General features: G+C 35.5%; 1 protein-coding gene across 1 annotated transcript; it reads left to right on the top strand.

The window, feature by feature from the left end:
* The first annotated feature begins 741 nt into the window (after positions 1-741).
* Positions 742-7,631, top strand: LOC134573622 (olfactory receptor 5B21-like). Its single transcript, XM_063433407.1, has 2 exons — positions 742-761; positions 6,686-7,631. The coding sequence occupies exon 2, from the start codon at positions 6,699-6,701 to the stop codon at positions 7,629-7,631; it is 933 nt and encodes a 310-aa protein (XP_063289477.1). The 5' UTR covers positions 742-761; positions 6,686-6,698.
* Positions 7,632-22,738: the final 15,107 nt, after the last annotated feature.

The following is a 22,738-nucleotide window of genomic DNA, read 5'->3' as shown; positions in this document are numbered from 1 at the left end:
GTTAACGGTGGTAATAATGTTATGTTTTTTTACTCACTTTGTACACGATGCGTCTGTATGAGAAACATTTCATTGGACACTGCACAATTTGGACTACGAGGTTAGTGCTCTGTCAAAAGGTAGTGGATCAGCCTAGCTGCGGAACTCGTAGAAGAGGTAGGATTTTAAAGGCTTGAACTACATTGTTCAAGTACAAAGTAAAAATTTGCTTTTTTTAAAACGTATTTCTAACTCTAAATGGAACGTCAATAAATTGTTACTGTTAATTATTCAAACTGATCCCAGTATTGATTTTTACGCACGGCTTGTGATGTCTATTAATATTTATGTTTGACAACACACATCGTGGTAATTAATATCTTGCTGTTTGCATAATGCAGCTTTGTGAGAATCCCGGGAGATCTGGTCCCACGATTCCTCTAAAAGTATTAAATCCTACACTTTGAACACTGAAGGCAGACACACACGAGCAGCATGTATCATAACAGGTACCCGTACCAATCCTTTCAGTATCTTATATATTAGCTCCTTGCCATTATGTACATTCAGAAAGGGGCGAATCCACGTGAGCTCTCCTATACAGAGGTATTTTTTTTATCATTTTATGTATGGATACTAAACTGCATTCTGAACTCACAGTGAACTGAAGCTAAACTTCAACCTACAGCTAATTACGTTTAATGCCATTAAAGTCCCTCTCAGTAACTATATGGTGCGGGGTGAAGCAATCTGGTCGATACTCAGAGAGTCCTTCGTTTAAGGTGATTAGCTGGTTATATTATAACTTAAGAATGCCTTTTATACTTGTTTTAAGTTTCTGTATTAGTCTATATTCTGTCCTTATTTTTAATGAACTGTAATAGAAATGTGAAAAATTTGGTGTTTCTGGCTTTTTTGACTCACAATTACTCTGAAATATTACACCTTTCTTAATGTGTCGTAAAGGAAGGGTAATATCTCTGTTATGGTTTGTGAAATGATTTCAGTCCATGATTAGTATTGATCAAGACCATAGTGTGACATTAGTGAGTTGGTCATTCTCATTATACACACTGTCTCTCATCACATCTTGGATGTCTCTACAAAAACACATTGTCTCACTGCACACCCAGGATGTCTCTCTACAAAGTAACACAGTCTCACTGCACACACTGGATGTCTCTCTACATACCTCCCCTGTCTCTTTGTATACCCATACTTTCTCCATCCACACCCAGACACCCAGGATGTCTTCATTCATACCCAAGACTCTTTCACTCTGTTGCTCCATCATGCACACCAGCATCCCTCCATGCACAAAACAATGTCACTTCACACACAATGTCACTCCATGTACACCCATTGTCACTCTACACTTATCCAGCTTCACTTAGTGGACACTCAGCGTCAATCTACACATCTCGACTTTCGCCATAGATGCCCTAAATCACTCCATGCATGACAACCATCCCTCAATGCACATCTAGCTTCACTCTATGTACATGCAGTATCACTTAATGCACGCTGTGCCTGTCACACGCAGTATCACATCATGCAGAGCCAGACCTTTCAATGCACACAGGAATGTTTCCCTGCCAATCGGACAGGTCTCACAACGAGGAGCTATCCTGCACCACAGCACTTCTAGGTACAGAGCTAATACCTCTCTGTGTACGCTATTCAGTAATTCCTAACAAGTAAGTACACCTCTCTGTGTATGCTGTTCAGCAATTCCTAATAAGTTAGAATAGAAAAAAGAAGGAATAGATGGTGCTAAAGGTATAAAATTGGTGCTGCTAAAAAACACGCCCAATGTACAGTCACTAAAATACTCTTACAATACAGTATACAGCGAGAGCTGTACACATAAAACAAAAATACCATTTAACTTAAAAGTCACTTGGTAAAATTTACCATTATTTACAATAATACTGATTTCTATATAAGACAGGAAATGAAACAGTACATAGTATAACCTGTATAATTAGTTAAAATTAATTTTTACAAAATCAGCACACTCACAATTTTCAGAGCCTATCATAAGATCTCTCTGAACTTATAAGGCACATCAGCTCCTCTCAGAAGTGCAGGATGCTTTCTCAGGGATAAGATTTCCACGTGTTGGTACTCCCAGGTCCAAAGTGAATATAAGCTATTTATTAGTACAAATAGTACATACAAACAAAATAAAATAGAAGTAAAAGCACAACGCGTTTTAACCCACAAGCATAATAACAAATGCCATTTATATAGCATATACATAACAATTAAATAACATTAATTACACATGTACACAATTAGAATGGGACATTCCTATTCCCAAATATGGTGTTCCGTCATCCCCAAGATGGTGGTGTCCTATTGAACCCAAATACCCTCCACAATATGTCCATCGGCATCTTTTCCTCCGGTTTTCCATCTGTGTCTGTACTTCCGGTGACGTATTTCCTTCAGCACTACCCATGTGATCGTATCTCCCTTCTTCCGACATCCATGGGTATGTCACACCTTGTGACGTGGATCCACCGATGTCGAGGGAACATCCCCTTATTCCTCTAATAAGTCCTGATTGGGCAATATATAACGTCTTATAAAATCCATCTGGGAAAACAGAAGTACTTAGGATGCCAGTTTATTGATGGGCAAAAACTCATTGTGCATATATGCACATCGTGAGAGTTATGGGCATTAAGAAAAATAAAGAGAGGGGAATGTGATTAGTACACAAGGTAAAATAAAAAGACAAGTATACCAAGAATTGCATATATAGGTAAAAGACCTAAGTCACAAAATCAATGATACCCTATTTATAAAATAACTATAAAAATGTATAAAAATGTATAAAAATATGTAAAAATAAAATATAAACTATATATATATATATATATATAAAAATGATGAATTTCAACTTATGAGGGGATATAATTAATATTTACAAAATTGGATTAATCTCAAAATCAATGTTAAGACCCCTAGGGACCAGATTGGATTCAAAAATCCAATTGGCCTCACGGATACTTAATTTTTTGGCTAGGTCTCCTCCTCTCCAATGTATATCAACCTTCTCAATTGCAAACAACTCCAAATATTTAGGATCTGGTGCATGATGTTCTAAAAAATGCTTAGACACACTATGATTGATGAACCCATTTTTTATATTTCCTTTTATATTTTAACTATGACACAAAGCCATAGTTATGTAAAGACCACAAAAATTGTAAACGGGTGGTAAAATTAAACAAAAAGAATATATTACAAGCATTATGACAAGCTAGCTGTAACAGAGCCTGTGTTCATAGGGCAAAATGTCCAATGCACCCTTCATTGTTTTTAACCCCTTAAGGACCAAACTTCTGGAATAAAAGGGAATCATGACATGTCACAAAAGTCATGTGTTCTTAAGGGGCTAAATTACTCTCAATATGTCTAAGGACTAAAGAAAAAATAGGCAAAAACATAGGATGGAGAAAAAGAGAAAATACATGTATTTTTTAATGTTTCTTTAAAACTTTGTGGACTCCTTTTGTTTAAATAATCTTTGCAGCAGACCAGCACGTTGAGTAAAGAAGAAGAAAAAGTGGCATGTGGTTATACTGCTTTAAAACAGCTGGTTGTATGCTGATAGCATGTCAAAGCCTTTGAGTGCCAGAGAGGTGCCTTAACGTTAGGTCTTAGCCTTGTTTCCCCACAATAAGTAACTAAATCCTTTTTACTTTTTCTAACAAATGCATTTTCATGAAACCTCCATGAACTTAACAGCTTATTTAAAGCCCAATTTAGAGACCATAGCAAAAAAAAAAAAATCACAAAAACTTTAGAGTCATTTGGTTTATTTGTACTTTCTTCATATGTCATGTGCAAAAGACATATATTCTTCACAAAAGGCATGAAGACCTTTCGCAAGTTTTTAATGTATGTAATCTCATGCAGCTCAAAGCTCGAACAGAACATGAGGAATGAGGAGCAATGAAACATGGAGGTAGGTGTTCAATGTAAGGCAGATAATTTTGCTACTTTTGGCCACATTATTGCTGCCACTGACCAATGGAAATGCTGCAGGTGGACCAGGAAGCCCCAGACCTAGCAGATGAGGAGCCATTTCTTAATTTGTCCCACCAACTGATCTTATGACTCTACAGGATGGGGAAGCCATAGGGGCCTAATGGAAGCCGTCACATTTTACTTTAGCCCTTGCATTACTATTTACACAGAGATTCCAGCCATTGTCAAGCTGTTGTGACCTCCATCTTTGTCTCCTTCAAGGGCATTTTCACCCCGGGCCTAGGTATCTCCCAGCCATCCTTTCTGTATTCTGGAGCCGGTAATGCGGGTCATCCTTTTTCAACAGTCAAGCAGATCTCTTTTATAAAAAAAAGGACAGAAGCAGCAAATGTCAAGAGTGAGTTCTACAACTTGCCCCCTTGACCAAGGGGCTTTAGATTGATGCCCCTTTTTAGCCAGCCTCCTGAGTGCCTTTTTGAATGTATTTTGTGGTTTAAGATCAAAATGAGATTCAAACACAGGGATTGTGGATGTATCCTGCTCTGGCCAGAATGTTGTTTGTACCTGATATGAGTTAACATGTTTTTGCTGTCTGTGTGCTATTCTCTTGTATTTTTGAAGTCACGTCCATATATGCGCAATTACTTCATTTCTTCTTTTTCATAATATTCTTCCTTTTTTCTATCCTTCAAAGACTCTAGATACCCTCTTAGCCATGACTGCTGACACCTTTCCAAAATCTGTCAAATCAATTCAAATCAAGAGAAGATCAACTCATTAATGACAAGTTCAGAAATAAAAAAATGTTTTATTGTTAATTGTTAACAAGTGTCTATGTAAGCTTATTGCTAATTGTGTGCATGTAAGGAATGTTTCGTATGTGTTTTTAAAGTACTCTATACATTCTATTTAAATTTGCCATTACTCACAACTCAATTTTAGGTGTAAGTATTGGAGGATAGCGACAGAGTGACATTTAAAGCTGAACCTTTCTATATTTAAAAAAACAAAACAATAATATTAAAATACTTTAAATACAATATTCAGTGTTCATAAAGCAAATGTTACATAAAACTGACAAGAAATACTTTTGTATTTAGGAAAATTCTTTAGAAAATGTTAACTTATACCCACCAAAACTCAGATAGACCATCTAATGAACGTTCAATATATTCCTTGTGATGCATTCTTTATTTTACACAAAATTATTACTGACGTAACTACTCCAATAGCACACACTTTGCAGAATATCTTGACGTTTAACTCTCATAAAAGGGCACCGGTCAGTAAAGTATTTTTTTTAATAACACTGGAATTATTGTACATTATTATAATAACTCACTTGGAGGACATACCGAATGATAGGCAGGAGACAAGAGGAGACACAGAACTGGTGGCAGCACGGACATGACGTGAGAAGACCAGGCAGCTAATAGCCGGGGATAGCTGAAGGCAGTCAGTATCCATGCAAATCTAATTAATTTTTTTTGCCATCATTCTTTCCATGCACCTTCTACTTGTAAGAAAATGTTTGTAAAAGTAAAATAGCAGATGGCTTAGTAGGTATAGTTTTAAGGAAGACAGCTGGCATGAATGATGGCAAAGGTACAGGAAGACATTCAAAGCGTACATAGTAAGGGCCTGTTACTATACCTGTCTCAATAAGTTACTGGCAAGATGGTAATGTTTAACCCCTTAAGGACACGACATGTGTGATATGTCATGATTCCCTTTTCTTCCAGAAGTTTGGTCCTTAAGGGGTTAAAAATCACTTTCTGTAGAGTTAGTGGCTTGCAGCTGTTTCCTTGATGCAGAACTTCATAGTGACAACTAACTAGCGGCTACCCTTAAAGGAACACTTCAAGTGAGCCATAGTGGTTTTGGTGCTTGGAGTCTTCCTTTCAATTTTGTTGTCTCTAATAGACACTTATATGAGACAAGAAACACTTAGCAAAACTTGTTTTCCATGGGAGATGGATGCTTAGAAAGAGTATAACAGGAGAAATTCAGTGTATTTTATTTTATAGATTGTTTTACGCAGGACAGTAAGAACTGATTAGCCATTTGAAAAAGTAGAGTGATCAGGCTTTGATATTCACATGGACATTGTTGGTGGCCTGATAACAGTGTGGCTGACTCTGGAAACTACAAAAAACTTTTATAGCAGTTCAGCACCAGACCCAGGCACCATGTCTGCGAGAAACAGGCTGTGACTAAAACCATGTCCAAGATATATATATATATATAGCCAGGTGTAGGACTGACTGACAGCCTTGGACATACAAATTAGGACCTTTAAATGCAGATTTCTGGGCACTTAAAAAAAAAAAGACAAAAAGAACAAACTCTTACACCCTAAAAAACGTCAGCAAGCTTTGTAGGTTGGAGCATTCCTTTAATACTAAACTATTCGTGCCAGATATATATCTGGCTCTGGCACTCCAGATGTTCTGGACTACATTTCCCATGATGCTTTGCCAGCATTATATCTGTAAAAGCATTATGGTTGATGTGGTCCACAACATCTTGAGTACTGAAGCTTGCCTCCTCCTGCCCTATGCTTCGTTCCTATATTTCATTGTAGTTTGACTAATGGTTACTGGTTTACGATTGATGACTTTTTTTTATTCTTCCTTTAAGTATAACCGTGATTTTGATTTGATAAACCAACATAACAGTTTGTCTACTTTTATTATGTTTCCAGGCAATCAAACAAGATGGAAAGCTTAAATCAGACCACAGTGACATTTTTCATTCTTAAAGGCATTAGCGATGTCCCCAAGCTGCAGGTTCCAATCTCTCTCCTGGTTCTGCTGATTTATCTCATCACCCTTGGTGGTAACATGACAATTCTTATGCTCGTCTGTTGGGACCCTAAGTTACACACCCCCATGTACTTCTTCCTGTGTAACCTCTCATTGTTAGATATGATGTCCAGCACAGCAACCCTGCATAGAATCTTTGCAAACTTCTTCTCAGGAAGCAACAAAATCTCTGTATTTAGTTGTATGACTCAAATTTTTATGTTTCTAACCTTGACTACTGATCAGTTGCTGCTACTGACAGCGATGAGCTTTGATCGATATGTTGCCATCTGTTACCCAATGCATTATGCCATGTTTATGAATCGGACAGTCTGCACTTTATTGGCCATTGCCAGTTGGCTGTTGGGTGTTGTGGAGATCACACCAATTTTCTGGACAATTTCAAGATTTACTTGTTATAGAGGCAATGAAATCAACCATTTTTTATGTGATATTATACCTCTTATTAAACTATCTTGTAACGACACGTCTTTTTTGAAGACCTATCTGTTTATCGAGGGCTATTTTGTTGGATGTCTCTGCCCATTTCTCTTGACTTTCATATCTTATGTCTTCATAATTGTTACAATTTTAAAGATTCGTTCCAAAATTGGGAGGCGTAAAACATTCTACACTTGCTCCTCCCATCTCACAGTCGTCGTTTTTCTTTACGCAACCCTTGTTATTCAGTATCTCAGGCCAAATTCAGAAGACACCTTGGAGTCCAATAAACTATTTTCTCTCTTCAACACAGCAGCCGTCCCTATGCTAAATCCTCTGATATACAGCCTTAAAAATAAAGATGTGAAGTCAGCATTAAAACAAAGGCTAAAAATGTGTAAATGAATATTTTAAAACAGAAAATAAAGCATTTAATTTTAATTACAGTGTGCCTTTATTTTTTGTTCACATTTATTGGAGTGATAGTGCTTTGCATACCATCTTTAACCCCTTAAGGACACAACTTCAGAAATAAAAGGGAATCATAACGGAATATTTCCATCATGTGTCCTTAAGGGGTTAAGGCCAAAAATGTGATCTATACAATTAATTTACTGGGCACATTGCTAATAAATATATGGTGACACAAAAAATATGGTTAAAAAATATATATATATATATATATTTATAGAAGAGAGCTTGAAACTCCCTGAAAAGTCTGTGCAACTAATTAGCATCAGTGAAGAGAATAAATGAATGAATGTTTTATCTATACACTGTGCCAGTAACCACAATACCAGATATATTTTGAAATGACGACCTAAGTCAATAAATTCTCACTCTGTTATCAATGCACCAAAATTATGACAGCTCAGTTTCTGTCATGGTTTTTTGTTGTTAAACTATTTGGAATTAGTATAACAAAAAATGTTAACTCTCCTCATCACCCAGTGACTGCCCCCAGCTCAGCTGGTATTGAACATGGGGAATTTACACTACTCAACCAGGAGGGTAGAAATAAGCCAAGAAGCCTGGACGAGGATTAGCTGACTACCGTCACCCTATACAACCGTCCAGTATGAATGGAAATAACATACCAATCTCGTAAGGAGGGAGCAATGTATGCATGCTGAAGATCGCACCCAAAGATTTTTTTTCATCCTAATTAACTACAATGAGCTGCAGTGGTCATGGTGCATAACAAAAATACCTTAATTCTGTTGAAAGCAGATCTACTTTCGCTCACAAAAAAATGTTAATGTAATAATAAAACAAAAATAATGTAGTATTGCAAATATTTCAGTGACATGAGAGTTAAATGAGAGTCACATGAGAGTTATAACATAATACATACACTATATGCAATCACTATACACTATATGTGATCACTGTAATCCATACACTATATGTAAAAGACAAAATAAAGTGCGCTGAGACTTTAAGACAAATTATTTTCAGATACAAAACATAAAACATTTATACACGCATATTTTACCAATATTCTGAGCATCATGAGTCACGTCAAGTAATTTCCTTTATATAAACAGCTTAAAAATGTAGTAAAACACATACAGAATTAAGAAAAAAAAAAGAAAACAATGACAGGCCATCATAAATCATGTAAAAAATAATTCACAAAACATTTCTGTTATATTATACTATACACACATATGTATCCATATTTAAAACTTGGTAGGACAAATAGTTTCCATGATATAAACAACTGAAAACATAATACAAGACAAACACAAAGCATTAAAAAAAGTATTATTATTATTGCTACTTAAGGCCACCCATCAATTCTATTTTTAAGGAGGGTAAGATGTTCTCTACTAGACCCAGCTTGGTTTTAACCTCGTACCAATTAAACAAAATATGATTTAATAAAAGAACTTCCTTAAAAAAACAATGTCTTAATAGACTGATATGGAAATCAAAAGATTGAAGCCACATATGTAAAGCGGCATATTCTCTTAGATTCAAGTTTATACCAGTTATGTTCAAAGATAATTCATGAAAAGTACGTATATCATGAGCCAGCAAAATAGCTCGAAGAAGTCTGTTCAAGCAGTGTAAGCAGAATCATATATCTTCTAATTTTCTTGATATCAATTTAAAGGATCACTATAGGGTCAGGAACACAAACATGTATTCATGACCCTATAGTGTTAAAACCACCATCTAGCCACCCTGGGCCCCTCATGTCTCCATAAATATTGCAAAATCCTAGTGTATTTAAGCCTGAAGCTGTAACTCTGCATGCTGTTTGACTCAGAAGAACAAGCAGAAGTGGTAGCCTGATCCAATCACAATGCTTCCCCATAGGATTGGCTGAGACTGACAAGGAGGCAGATCAGGGGCAGAGCCAGCATGATTCAAACACAGCCCTACCAATCAGCATCTCCTCATGGAGATGAATGGACAGTGTTTACAGCAAAAAGCCTGAAGGTAATGATTCCACTCACCAGGACAAATTCAATAAGCTGTAGCTGTTCTGGTGACTAATGTGTCCCTTAAAAGCTTATCCTGGATCTTTTTTTTACCATATAAATTTAGAAAAACAAGAGTGTGAAAGATTAATCCAACTTGGATTAACATACAATTTAATCGTATTGATCTTGCCCCACCACGATATCTCTTTCTTTTTCCAAGAGTTAAATTTGACATTAATTTCCTTTATCAGGGGTAGCAAGTTGATCTCTAGCCAATTCTGAGTCTTAGTGGATAACTTCAAGTCTAAATAAGTAAAGGTTTCCTTTGCCCAGAGTAAGTCAAACTTTCTAATATGTCAGCTCTCATCCGTGAATGTAAGAACACAGGGAGGGCAATAGTTTTAGAAGTATTTAGCTTATAATTCGAGAATTGACGATATTCCTGGATCACCTTCATCAATTCATTGATTGAATTTATAGGATCTTCAAATAGTATAAGAACATCATCCGCTTAGAGCTTAATTTTGATCTCTACGGTGTATTTAAAGCCTTTAATTTTAAAAAGTAAAATAAGGAAATAAGGTCTCTAGGGAGTAACCAACTAATGAGGGCCTAACCCTAGTTTCAATGCAAGACATATTCAGAAGAAACGGAACCAAAGATCGTTGGATAACCCTTCTGTTAAAATTAGAGCATCAAACATTAGAGTGAAAATCCCAAAATGACAACCTGAGGCAATCTTGATAAATTAATATTCATAAGAGACAATACCTTCCCAAAACCTATGCCAATATTAGGGAAAAACCTTTATTAGGTGCTAGGATAAATAGTGAGGGTATTTTTTTACTAAATGTCTAATGTAGGGTAAAGCTTAATCACCTCGTCTAAGGTTAACAGAACAGAGTATGTACCAGTAGCCACCTATAGGGGATAAGGAGGTACTAAATAAGTTACTTAACCGAAGACAGGTTAAATAATGTAGCGAAATAGCCTCCACTGCCAACTAAGTAACAATATGTAGTAGTGACTTCACTGTTACAATAATTGTATCAAATGGCTAACCCTTCCAGCTGGGAAACACAGAGTTAGCCGTGCTAATAAGCTATAGACAAAAAGAGAGGATATTGAGACTTCAAAGTAATACGTAGGCTAAATAAGAATCAAATGGGATTTTGCAGCCAGCAAATATCCCTTAGTATTGGATATTGTCCGTGCCTAAATAAGATTCATAGGTAGACTCAAAATTCCTCTACCTTGACCGGTATATATGCATACCCGGATAGACTGGTATCTCATATTGACTGCTCAGTAAAAATCTATGCTGCCCGATAGCTGGGAATAAATCTACATTCAGTCCATTAGGGGACAGAGTATCCAAATATCCAAAGAGGGTACACCAAACATAGTTTGTTTGTTTGTTTTTAAATGTGAATTGGAGGGGGAGGACAATTTTAAAGAGTTGAATAAAATTGAGAGTAGATGGATTTTTTATATTTTTATTTGGATAACCTGTCCCCTAAGGGACTTAATGTAGATTTTGAGTTTATTCATTTTCTTTAATGTGCATTTATCTTTTTATAAGAGATGGAGAAGATTGAGGAATTTTTATCCCCCTTTCCTTTATATTCTATATATCTTTATATTTTTATATATATTTCTTATATTGTTATTCCTTTTTCATTTTTTCTATTATATCTTTATCTCTCAATCTTTGGCAATCTTCACTCCCACTCATATGACTCTTTCTTTATCTATTGATTGCTTCCTCTATAATTCTCTGTTATTATATTGTATGTATCACACTTTTTAACTGGTTTGTAAAAAAAAATGTTTTATCTTTTAGAATAGTGAATTCCTCTCACACATTTTATTCTTTTTATTTCATGTATTTATGTACGGTGTAAGTTCTTAAATATATGACATGGTTGTTTTTCTTTTAATTTTTTTTCCCTTTTGGTTTTTGTTTTGTTTTTTTATCCTTACTTTTATCACTTGTTTTTAAATGTTCTATATATGTGCATTATAAGGGCATTTTGCCCACAACCAAAATGAAGACTTGTGCAAGACCTAAATTTCTTAACAATCGATACACAGGAAGTGCTGTATCGGCGAAAAACAGGAAGTGACGCATGGACGCATACCGGAAGTGACGTTCTGCCGTGAGAGAGCGGGAACGAATCCCATCTGCTAATTATGATTGAATAAGAACAGGCTATTTAAACATACCGGACAGAAGATTCTACAGCACTGAAGAAGGCGAAAGTTGAAACATGTTTGATGTTTTACACATATTGAATTATGGGATTGGACTTGTGAGGACCAGTGTTATGGTCCAGTGATATTTTCTATATATATACATTTACACTACTTATCTTCTGGACTCCAGTCCTTTATTACCTTTTTAATTGTTTTCAATAAATTGTTACCTTTATCTACTGATCCGGTACTCCTGTCTTGGCACTATATCGTTTAGCCTGTGTAGGCACCCATATGCTGATTACATAGAGCCTGGCACGGCTCCTGCTTTGTGGGTTTGTTTCTTCTCACCTTGCTGCATTTATTTTGGCTATATACAGAAATCACTATGTTTTTATAATTTTTTATTTCCACAGATATACTGAGTCTGTGCTGTTTGAAAATACATTTAAGTATACCTTGTGTTTAGCCTTTGGGTGTATATATTTTTTACTTCTGGGTTTATCTTTCATCAAAGGTGATAGGGGAATACACCTTCACACCCATTTTTCGTTATTAATTTTGTTATTTTTATATCCGAATCGCCTACACAAACATTGTCTCTGTTTCTTACATACATAACATTGTTGGTATTGCGGGTTATGCAGTCTTCAATGTTATACTTTTTGTCATTATTGTTGAATTATTTTATATAATGTCTGTGTGTTTTTGTTTTTTGGCATGCTCTGCATTTCCCACACCCAAAAAAAACTCATATTGATCTAAAAAATTGTTGGTTCTAATGTCTTCTTTGTGTTCCCCAATAATATTGCTAGTTAGAGTTCTTTTAAGATTAGGGATTCCTCTATGTATGATTTTAGGGTGGGTGGGTAAAATCACGTTTAAAACAGGGTCTTTAAGTAAAAGGTTCTAGCTATTAGTAATTATTTTCCTCACCTTTGCATTATGTGGCCCTGAATACTGGCAAATAAAGTGGATAAAGATAACTTTTCTTTATAATTTAAAAGAGATGATCTGCCAATATAAAAAACTTCCTCCTCAGCCTTTTCTAACGTTGTATCCTCATATCTTCTATATTTAAAATCTTGAATTAGTCTTTGACTTTGGTTAATAAAAGTGCTTGTGTCAGTGCAATTTCTTTTTATTCAAATGAATTGGCTTTTGGGGATGTTTTCTAACCAAGGATTGAAGAGGCAGCTTGTTTTATCAATGTAGCTATTTACTTCAACTAATTTAAAACACTTTCCAGTTTTAATTTGATTATTTTCAATAAAAATAGTGATATTGAGGAATCTCACTTTTGATGCACTATAATTAAAAATTAGTGACACCCCACATTCATTAGAGTTGACCTCTTGCATAAAATCTGTAAGGGAATTCACGCCCCCTTTCCAGATTAAAAATAGATCTCTTTCATACAGCAGGTTTGCCCCCCCATTTTCCCTCTGGGTTAATATATTGTGATTCCCATTGGGCCATAAATAAATTTGTGTTACTGGGGACAAACCTGGTGTCCATTGTTGTGCCACATAGTTGTAAATAAAAGTTATTGTAAAACCAAAAGTATTTTTTTTTTTTTTTAAATAATCTCAATTTCCTCTAAAACAAAATCAACTTGATTGTCCGGATACAAATTAACTTCTTTTAAAAAAAAAATATTCAGTTGCACTAATCCCTAATTCATGTCTTATTATCGTATATAAAGAGGATACATCTGCTGTAACCAATACAAAGTATTTTTCCCATTTAATTTCATTTAAAACCTGTAGAATGTGTGTAGTATCTCTAAGGTATAAGGGACATTTTTCTTACTACAATTGTCCCCCCACCCTTGTCTGCTGGCTTAATTACTATATTATTTTCACTTCACTATTTTCATGTGGAAAAAAATATTTTGTAAAAAAGAAGAAAAAAAAAAAAGAAGAAATGAAGTGCTAATTTTATTGTTTATATAAAATATTTTTTAATTAATTTCTCATAGCAAAGTGTAGTGCGGTTGTTTCCCTTGGAGTTCTCGTTAACCCCAAGGTTTTTTTCTTTTTAAAGGATTTTAGATTAGATTGTAAAATATTAGATTTGATATTATATTATATTACTGTAGTACTTTTCGAAGGCTTCAGCTATTTTATCGAGGGACAAACAGGTCTCTTTATCATAGATTGTTTTTGAAATAGATTTAGCTTTTTGAACATTTCTAAGTTCTAAGTTTATTGGTTAGCATCTTATCTGCTTTATTACATTATAACACCAAAGAGAATTTAACCTATCTAATCTAATTTAACCTATCTAAAGCTCTTGAAGTTTTAATTATCAACAAATTTAAAAAAAATAAAATAAATCATCAATCTGCCTCGAGATACTTATTGAGGATTTAACCTTATTATATCGTGTTCGATTTTCTAGTTCAATATAGAGGTCAGAAAGATTATTTTCTCTGACGGTCTTAGTTTAAGAAACAAATTTAATAAAATATATCCGGACCACACATTTAAAGGCTGCCCAAGTAACATAGGGGGGAGACTCAGTGGAAGTTCTCTTGAAAGTTTGAAAGTTTTATATTTTTCTGATAAATTCTCTTCTTTGAGGAGATTCCAAAAGGAACTCTTTAAGTTTCCATTCTGGTCTTATTTTAACAAATTTATCGTTTAATTCCACGATGATCATATTATGGTCCGACCAGGTACTCTCAAGAATGTTGGTTTTCTTAACTCTTTCGACAATATTTAAGTCAGTAAGAATATAGTCAATCCTCAAATATTTAATATAAAATTTTGAAAAACAAGTGCAGTCTCTCTTATCTGTGTTAAAGACACGCCATTTATCATAAAGCAAATTCCCATAATTGTAGAAAAATTGATCTTTTGTGAGGGGAGTTTAGTCCCCACATGTTCAAGGATGCAAATTTAACCATTATTGCTTATCCCGAAGCTCCCTCCCCTTTCGCCTAAAGACCCCGACAACCAAAAAAATCATATTATACAAAAATACATCAACCACATATACCGAACAATCATAGGTTTAAAAAAAAGATTAACTCTGGGACAAGGTACTTGTAAAGTACCATCATTCCTATCCTATACACCCAACATAGTATAGGACAAAAAAAAATGCCACAACTCGAGTGGCATAGCTCTAAATCAAGACCAACGGAGCCAGCTTTGGAGAGTCGTTGGAAGATTCTATTAGATCCCAGTTTTCCTAATTTCTCATTAACATATTTTACTCCTCTCCTGTCAAATTTTTTTTTAAAGTTCCCCTATTCTCTCTCTTTTTTTATTCCCTATTCTCTCTCTTTTTTTATTCTCTTCCTTCCCCCCCTTCTCTCAAATTTAACTCATTACATCCCGTTAAAAAATTTAAAATTTAGAATACTTTAGTATTTTTGTAATAAAATTATTTTAAAGGGACACTATAGTCACCTGAACAACTTTAGCTTAATGAAGCAGTTTTGGTGTATAGAACATGCCCCTGCAGCCTCACTGCTCAATCCTGACCTTTGGCATTTAGGAGTTAAATCCCTTTGTTTATGAACCCTAGTCACGCCTCCCTGCATGTGACTTGCACAGCCTTCCCTAAACACTTCCTGTAAAGAGAGCCCTATTTAGGCTTTCTTTATTGCAAGTTCTGTTTAATTAAGATTGTCTTATCTCCTGCTTTGTTAATAGCTTGCTAGACCCTGCAAGAGCCTCCTGTATGTGATTAATGTTCAATTTAGAGATTGAGATACAATTATTTAAGGTAAATTACATCTGTTTGAAAGTGAAACCAGTTTTTTTTTCATGCAGGCTCTGTCAATCAAAGCCAGGGGAGGTGTGGCTAGGGCTGCATAAACAGAAACAAAGTGATTTAACACCTAAATGACAGTGAATTGAGCAGTGAAATTGCAGGGGAATGATCTATACACTAAAACTGCTTTATTTAGCTAAACTAATTTAGGTGACTATAGTGTTCCTTTAAAATGACAACATGTAATTAAAAAAATATCTTAACTTTCCCCTTTCATTTTTCCCTTGTCCTTTCTGGAACCAATAAGGACCAATAAATTATTATTTTTAAAAATCCCCATATTTTTAAAATTTCAGAGTATAAAGTTAGCAGTTTTTGTGATAAATAATTACCTTATGGTTACAACGTGTGATTATAAATTATCTTATCTTTCCCTTTTCTTTTTTTATCATAGTCATATGAGATTGTAAGAAAGCCATTTAAGAGACTATTTTTCAGACTATTTGGGCAGTGCACGGTTGGTTTTAAATATATGTCACTTTATGTAACGTCCTTTTGTTTGTAGCACATATGCACTTTCATACGGTTGATGCTACAGCTGAGATAAATTAATAGTTTGTCTTAAATACAGCTCACGCTTTATTTTTTGTTTTGTATTACTATATGTGTTTTGAGCTTTTACACATTGTAAAGTGCAGCTTTCTATATCAATTTTTGTGAAATAATTTTTAGCGCCATACTTACTTGTTTTACTCGTTATACACGTTATGTGATCACTATTATCCATACTTTATGTCATCACTATAATCCATACACTATATGTGATCCTATAATTCATATGCTATATGTGATCACTGTAATCCGTACACTATATCTAATCACTGTAATCCATATATGATACGTGATCACTGTAATCCATACACTATAAGTGATCACTGTAATCCGTACACTATATCACAGGAGTTCCAATTTTAGTTCTCAGATGATTGTGTCAAAATAATTACATGAATTCCACTATAAGCTGATGGGGCCAAGGATGGACAGCCTTGCTATAACACTTGGATTAACTGAGCATACAAGCATTTGTTGTCCTGAGAACTTATGATCATTGGCTTTACTAGTGCAACCTACAGTCAAGGCCAATATTCCACTGATACACGAACAACAACATTTGACAAATGTCTTGCAAGGTAAAGCTACTGACCACAAAGGACAGTATGCGGGTTTCCCCCCTAAAAATAACTCAGCCTTTAGTTGAAGCTAACTTAGAGTGTGTCTCTACCGCACACTCGTTCTCTGTAAATTTAACACACAATAAGGTAAACTGCCTCTGGGATACTGGTCTTGTCATCAGCACATCTGGTAACATTTCAAAGTGGATACTGATTATGAGCCTGCCAACAAAACCCAAACTGGAGAAGACATGTAAGTAAACTTACTGGACCCAATGGGGCTTAGCTAAGATTCCTACATTGCTGGTTTCTCAGAAATAAAAAAAAATCTAAATGATAAAATCAAACAGAAAAAACTATTCTAAGAAAATAATAAATAATACATTTTGAATAAATCAGTGACAGCAAACTTTGGTTTACTTTATTTCCCAAGAGGTTCATTCATATCTAGGAGATTTTATAAAATAAGAATGATCTGCTACTATGATTTAGATGCACTGTCGAAGGTTTGCTACAAGTATATTGATGCATGGCACTACATCAGTTCTGGGACTTCATTTCCCTTATCTCTGCCTTGTACTAGAGCAAAGAACCTAGGTTTGTTCCACAACTACTACCCTCTCATTACTATCCTAGGACACATTTGTCATTACTGAGCAGACCCTTTGGAGAAAGTAAGAGATTCATCTAGCTCCCTGAAAACCATATTATACAGAGTATTGGGTACTTCATGCCCTCATTCCTTTTTCAACTAGAGGCCCCGACTTTAGTATTGTGAAGTGGTCAGCTCATCCTGACGCATACTACTTTAACATTGTACTCCGTTCTTTGGTATAGGACAATGTGTAATAAAATTCAACGTCTTCAAAGTCAACAAAGACATTAGGAGACAAACATTAGTGTATTTTTGAAGCTTGGGGACTCATGACGAAATACGCTGTTGTTGTAATTCAGGTATCTTAGGACTAATTTCTAGTAATGAGACAAAATGTAAATTACTCTCCAAGGTATGACATTGCTAAGATGCTCTCATGAGTTCTATTTGCAATAATCAGGGGATATACATGTTTGAATCAGAAATAAACTATCCACACAACTTGTAACAACTAATAAAGACAAGTCCCACTAGAGAACTTGGCTTCAAAAAGAAATTACCACTAATAAACCGTCACTTGTATTTGTTTTACTAAAAAGATCTCAATTGATAATACAAGAGTTTTAAATGAAAGAAGAGACCAGAAAAGTCAAAACCATTCATGAAGAGTAATATTGTGATTAGAGCTCAGAGTGAAAAATGTTGGAGGGTGCTGAGAATAGACAGCACATATTCTCTGACAGTAATTAGACTCTACAGAATATCTAGCTGTTAAAATAAAAAAGATCAAGTTATAACACGAACTGAAGATTGTTACAATAACGTAACACAATTTTACACACTTGTATCAATTGAAAAGAAATTCAGTGTTTAAATGCTAACCACAGTTCAGATTTGTTAACTAGGAAAAAGTTATATGTATTGTATCAGACTCTAGAGAATATATAACTGCTGAGACCAAAAAGATCAAATTATAATATAGTCATGTAGTTATGATATAGTTTATAAATCACCCTTTGAATAAATGAGCTTCCTTTTAGCCCTTTCAGTATTTGAGCTGGTACTATTCCGTTTGTGACTTACCAACTATTTCCAGCATTTGTATAGAGGGTATGCTACTAGGTTTTTGTTTGTTAATCTCAAGTTTAAAATGTGGCTTTAAATTGAGTTTGGAAATTTCATCTCTTGCTATATACTTGTAGATTTCATCCTAGTTGTGAGATCCCATCTCTTGCTTAATAGACCACAGAAACCTCATCAAGTTCCAAATATTGTAGAAACTCCTTACAAGAGATGAGTGCTCATGATACCTCAGAAAGATTTTTGTAGTACCTTCAAGGTTGGCTATAGAGACACATTTAAAGTAAACCCAGCTCAACACTAGCAGTATATATTCATCTAAAAGGGGCACTGTAGTCACCACCAGAACAATGTTAGCTTAATGAGGCAGTGTTGATGTATATCATTGCCCTACAGTCGTATTGCTCAATCCCCTACCATTTTTTGTACACCTGTAACTCAGTCTCTGTGTACATTTCATAGAAAATAATGTGTTGTGTGTAATCAAATAATGCAAAAGTTGTACTCAAAAAGAAGAGTAAGTCTGCATATAAAACATAATAACAGAAAATATCCCTCTTGACTTTAAGTTACCCCATTTGATATAAAGTCTATAAAATGTTTCATGTATTATTCACTGAACTGGATATTCTGGAAAACTTGGGTGGTTTCTGCAAATATATGGCTGAAATATCCAAACTGGATATATTCTTGTTACGGTTGCCCCAGGCTAGCTGAGGGTTGGACCGTAGAAAGGATGCTTCTAGCGCTCACCAAAGGACCATCAGCACTGCACCAGACACCATAAGCACTGCAGACTCCACGAACTGCCGCTGCTTGGTTGGGGTCTTGCCGTCTCCTACCCACCCTGGACCTACGACAAGGCTCCAGGTTCCAGTGGGTGAACCTCTCTTCCTTCCAGAGAGCAAAGCAGGAACAGGAACAAGCTCGTACAAGGACTCAGTGAAGCTAAGGGAGTATGCAGAGCATAGCAATCCCTGTAATGATTATTGCTGTCCCCTCCAAACATGAGTCAAGGCTGCGAGTTGAGGGTGAAGTAGAACTGGTTTTAATGAGCACACAGGACTTTCTTATATACACATTTTCCCACAAGATTACCACCCACGTGGACCTTGTGGTACACAGGACACAGGGTTACAACAGCCAATGAACACAGTACAATACATTCAGACACTCCCAGCTAAGGCACACAAACCCTCCCCTCTGCCTGTGATATAATTACTGAACACAATGGGCTGAGCTAATTATCACAGGCAGTAAATATACAGTTTTACACAATATTCATAACTTCAAAACTATACATGTAATTTCCATAAAAGTTATAACCTAACCAGCATAATTAGTGCACAAACATATTAAAAAGTCATCCGAATTGGCCCGGTGGTTCGAAAGATAGCTGGAAGTCATATTTGATCGACTGCAAGCATGGCTTTAATGCCCAAAACAGTTCCACAGATTTAGGCTGTGCAGCCGGTCTGTCTTCTCCTCTATCCTGGAGATAATTGGCTTAAGTGGGTGTGGTAAGCCAATTATCTCCAGGTACAGGAAATATCTCTAGGTCCAAAAACTGTTACAAAAACTACATAAAAAACTACATAACTCATATAATACAATGTTTAACCTATATGTCCAACATATCCCCAGATAGCTTGGATCTGAGCGTTCCGTATGTCCCAAAAGCGCTCAGATCCCATGAATACAGTTGGATCGCCATGGGGTTAAACAATAGCAAGGGCTGATTAGAGATTGAGGAGGGACAAAGCAGTCCGTTTTAACTGGTCTGGCAGTGTACCTGGGACAACGCCCTGCTGGAGAACAATAGGACAGGAAAAAGGGGGAGGGGAAGAGGCACATTTTTCCATGGAATTAAAGGGGCAGAAAAAAGTATTCTTAAAATCTAATAAGCCCAAATAGACTTTTTAAATGGCCCCAGGGGCCATAGTCATAAGGAAGGAGGCTCCTCCAAAAGCCAGTGACAAAGGGCAGTCTGTCACAATTCTCAAAGTCAGCTATTATTTATCAATCAAGAAAACTGGTGAATTGGAAACCAAATTTGAAAAATAGTTGGATGCAAAAATGAAATTGAGAATTTTTCTAAACTCATAAATCTATAAGTAAATTATGCAAATGTATTTTTCAGTTCACCACAATTACAGTCTGGTGAAAACCTCAGATATCACCAGTGACAAATGACACCCACCAGGAACCTCAATTATAAACACCCTCATCTCTTACTCTGTGGAAATGTGCTTTCAAAAATGAATTTGATATGGAAGTGTACTCTACCCAAGCCCATTGTGAGGCTGCGTTTTGTTTTAGATACTCTGTTGTAGCTTACAATTCTGCTCTAGAAAATTGTGTAACATTCTAATGTAACTTAAAAGGACGTCTAACAACCATAACCACTAGAGAGCACTGTAGAGGTACCCTGTTGATGATGCCAAGCTAAGAGTGAAACCATTTTTAAATGATTTGAGAATTATCTTGAGTACATACCGTAGGAGTGTTTTATGGGGTAAAAATATTAGGATGAATCATTTATAAAACTAATAAAAAGTTAATCATTATATTAATATCAAAAATCGATATTCTGGTGCTATTATATTAATGAGAAAAAATCCCTACCTTTCACTCCTAGACCCTCAATTCATTGTTCTGTTGATTTTCATTATGATTCACCAATTAGACACAACTGGTTGAAGCAATTTGTACTTTCATTGTGACATAAAATCATGAGCATGCGTGAAAATATAATGAAATATGACAATGCAGTAATTTAATCCAATTTGATCAAGCAAATTAATATGCAATTTCCACAGAAATCAACTTATGATTATCATAGAATTTATTATTCAATAGAATGCAACCAAAATCTGGCAACCATGTAGCCGCTGCGTCATAATTACTCAAGAATTTATTATCAGTAATATGCAACCATCAATATTTGGCAACCATTTATTTTTTTACATTTATTATTGTTCATCGTAGAAGGTACATGACAGTACATGCATCAATAAATAACAATTTCACAATCCAAAGAGATATCTTGACAATGAGATGCACATACATAGTCATTAAATAAAACCTTGTTAACATTTCTAAAAGACAGTATGAAGGGCATTACCAAACAATGGACAACAAAATGAGATCAAAGTAGGATCTGTTGCTACTGGGGATTTAATATAGATGTAAAAGATAGATGTAAATAAGCGCCCCCACTTTGACTACCATGTGACATCATATTGAACAAAGTAGAATACGGGGGTTTGTCTTACTACAGAGAAGTCTAGCACAATATATCTAACATCAGCGTTTGGATGAGAGTATATGCTGCTATTATGAGCTTAGTCGGAGTGTCAATGTAACATAACTTTCTTTTGTCAAGAGTGAGCCAACTCGGATGAACTTGGTAGATTATATAACACAAATTTGTGTTACAGGCCTAGAAAAGGCCTTTTGCTGTCAGGGGGAGGGGGAAGGGGGAGTTGAGAAACGATATGGTAAGGCATGGTGTGGTACCTGCGGGTGTCCCAATACCACCAGATACCGTGGGCGTCTATATTCCCAATCTAGAAATCTGCTTTGCCTATAATCTTTAATCTTTGACTCTCCTCCCCAATGACCAAGTCATCGGGGAATACTGTGTCAGGAAATTGAAACATTGATGGGTTTAGGAGTCCTTTGCAAGGGTCCCGCCTATATCACGCCCCTGTTTTGGGGTATGTAGCATAAACATCAATGAGGGTTTCCAGACTTTGTTGTATAGTGCGTATTTGTTAGTGAATGAGTAATTAAGTTCTTCAATAACTCTCATCGTTTTTATTCTTTTGAACTATTCTCTTATTACATAGTTCCATAGCTGAAAAGAGACTTGCGTCCATCAAGTTCAGCCTTCCTCACATTTGTTTTTTGTTGTTGATCCAAAAGAAGGCAAAAAAAACAGTTTGAGGCACAATTTTGCAACAAGCTAGGAAAAAAAATTCCTTCTTGACCCCAGTTATTATCCTACATCGAAAGATTATATCCTTGAATATTCTGTTTTTGCTAGTATGCATCTAGTAGCTGTTTGAACATCTGTATGGACTCTGATAAAACCACTTCTTCAGGCTGAGAATTACACATCCTTATTGTTCTTACAGTAAAAAAACCTTTCCTTTGCCTTAGATGAAATCTTCTTTCTTCCAGTCTAAACGCATGACCTCGTGTCCTATGTAAAGTCCGGTTTGTGAATAGATTTCCACACAATGGTTTGTATTGACCCAGAATATATTTGTATAATGTTATCATATCCCCTCTCAGGCGACGTTTTTC

The sequence above is a fragment of the Pelobates fuscus genome, chromosome 9, assembly GCF_036172605.1.
Source record: "Pelobates fuscus isolate aPelFus1 chromosome 9, aPelFus1.pri, whole genome shotgun sequence".
NCBI lineage: Eukaryota > Metazoa > Chordata > Amphibia > Anura > Pelobatidae > Pelobates > Pelobates fuscus.
The sequence above is the reverse complement of the archived record's forward strand: the minus strand, read 5'-3'. Positions and strand labels throughout refer to the sequence as shown.

Bases quoted from the DNA above. Each gene is read 5' to 3' on its own strand.
- LOC134573622 (XM_063433407.1), top strand. From the start codon at position 6,699: ATGGAAAGCTTAAATCAGACCACAGTGACATTTTTCATTCTTAAAGGC.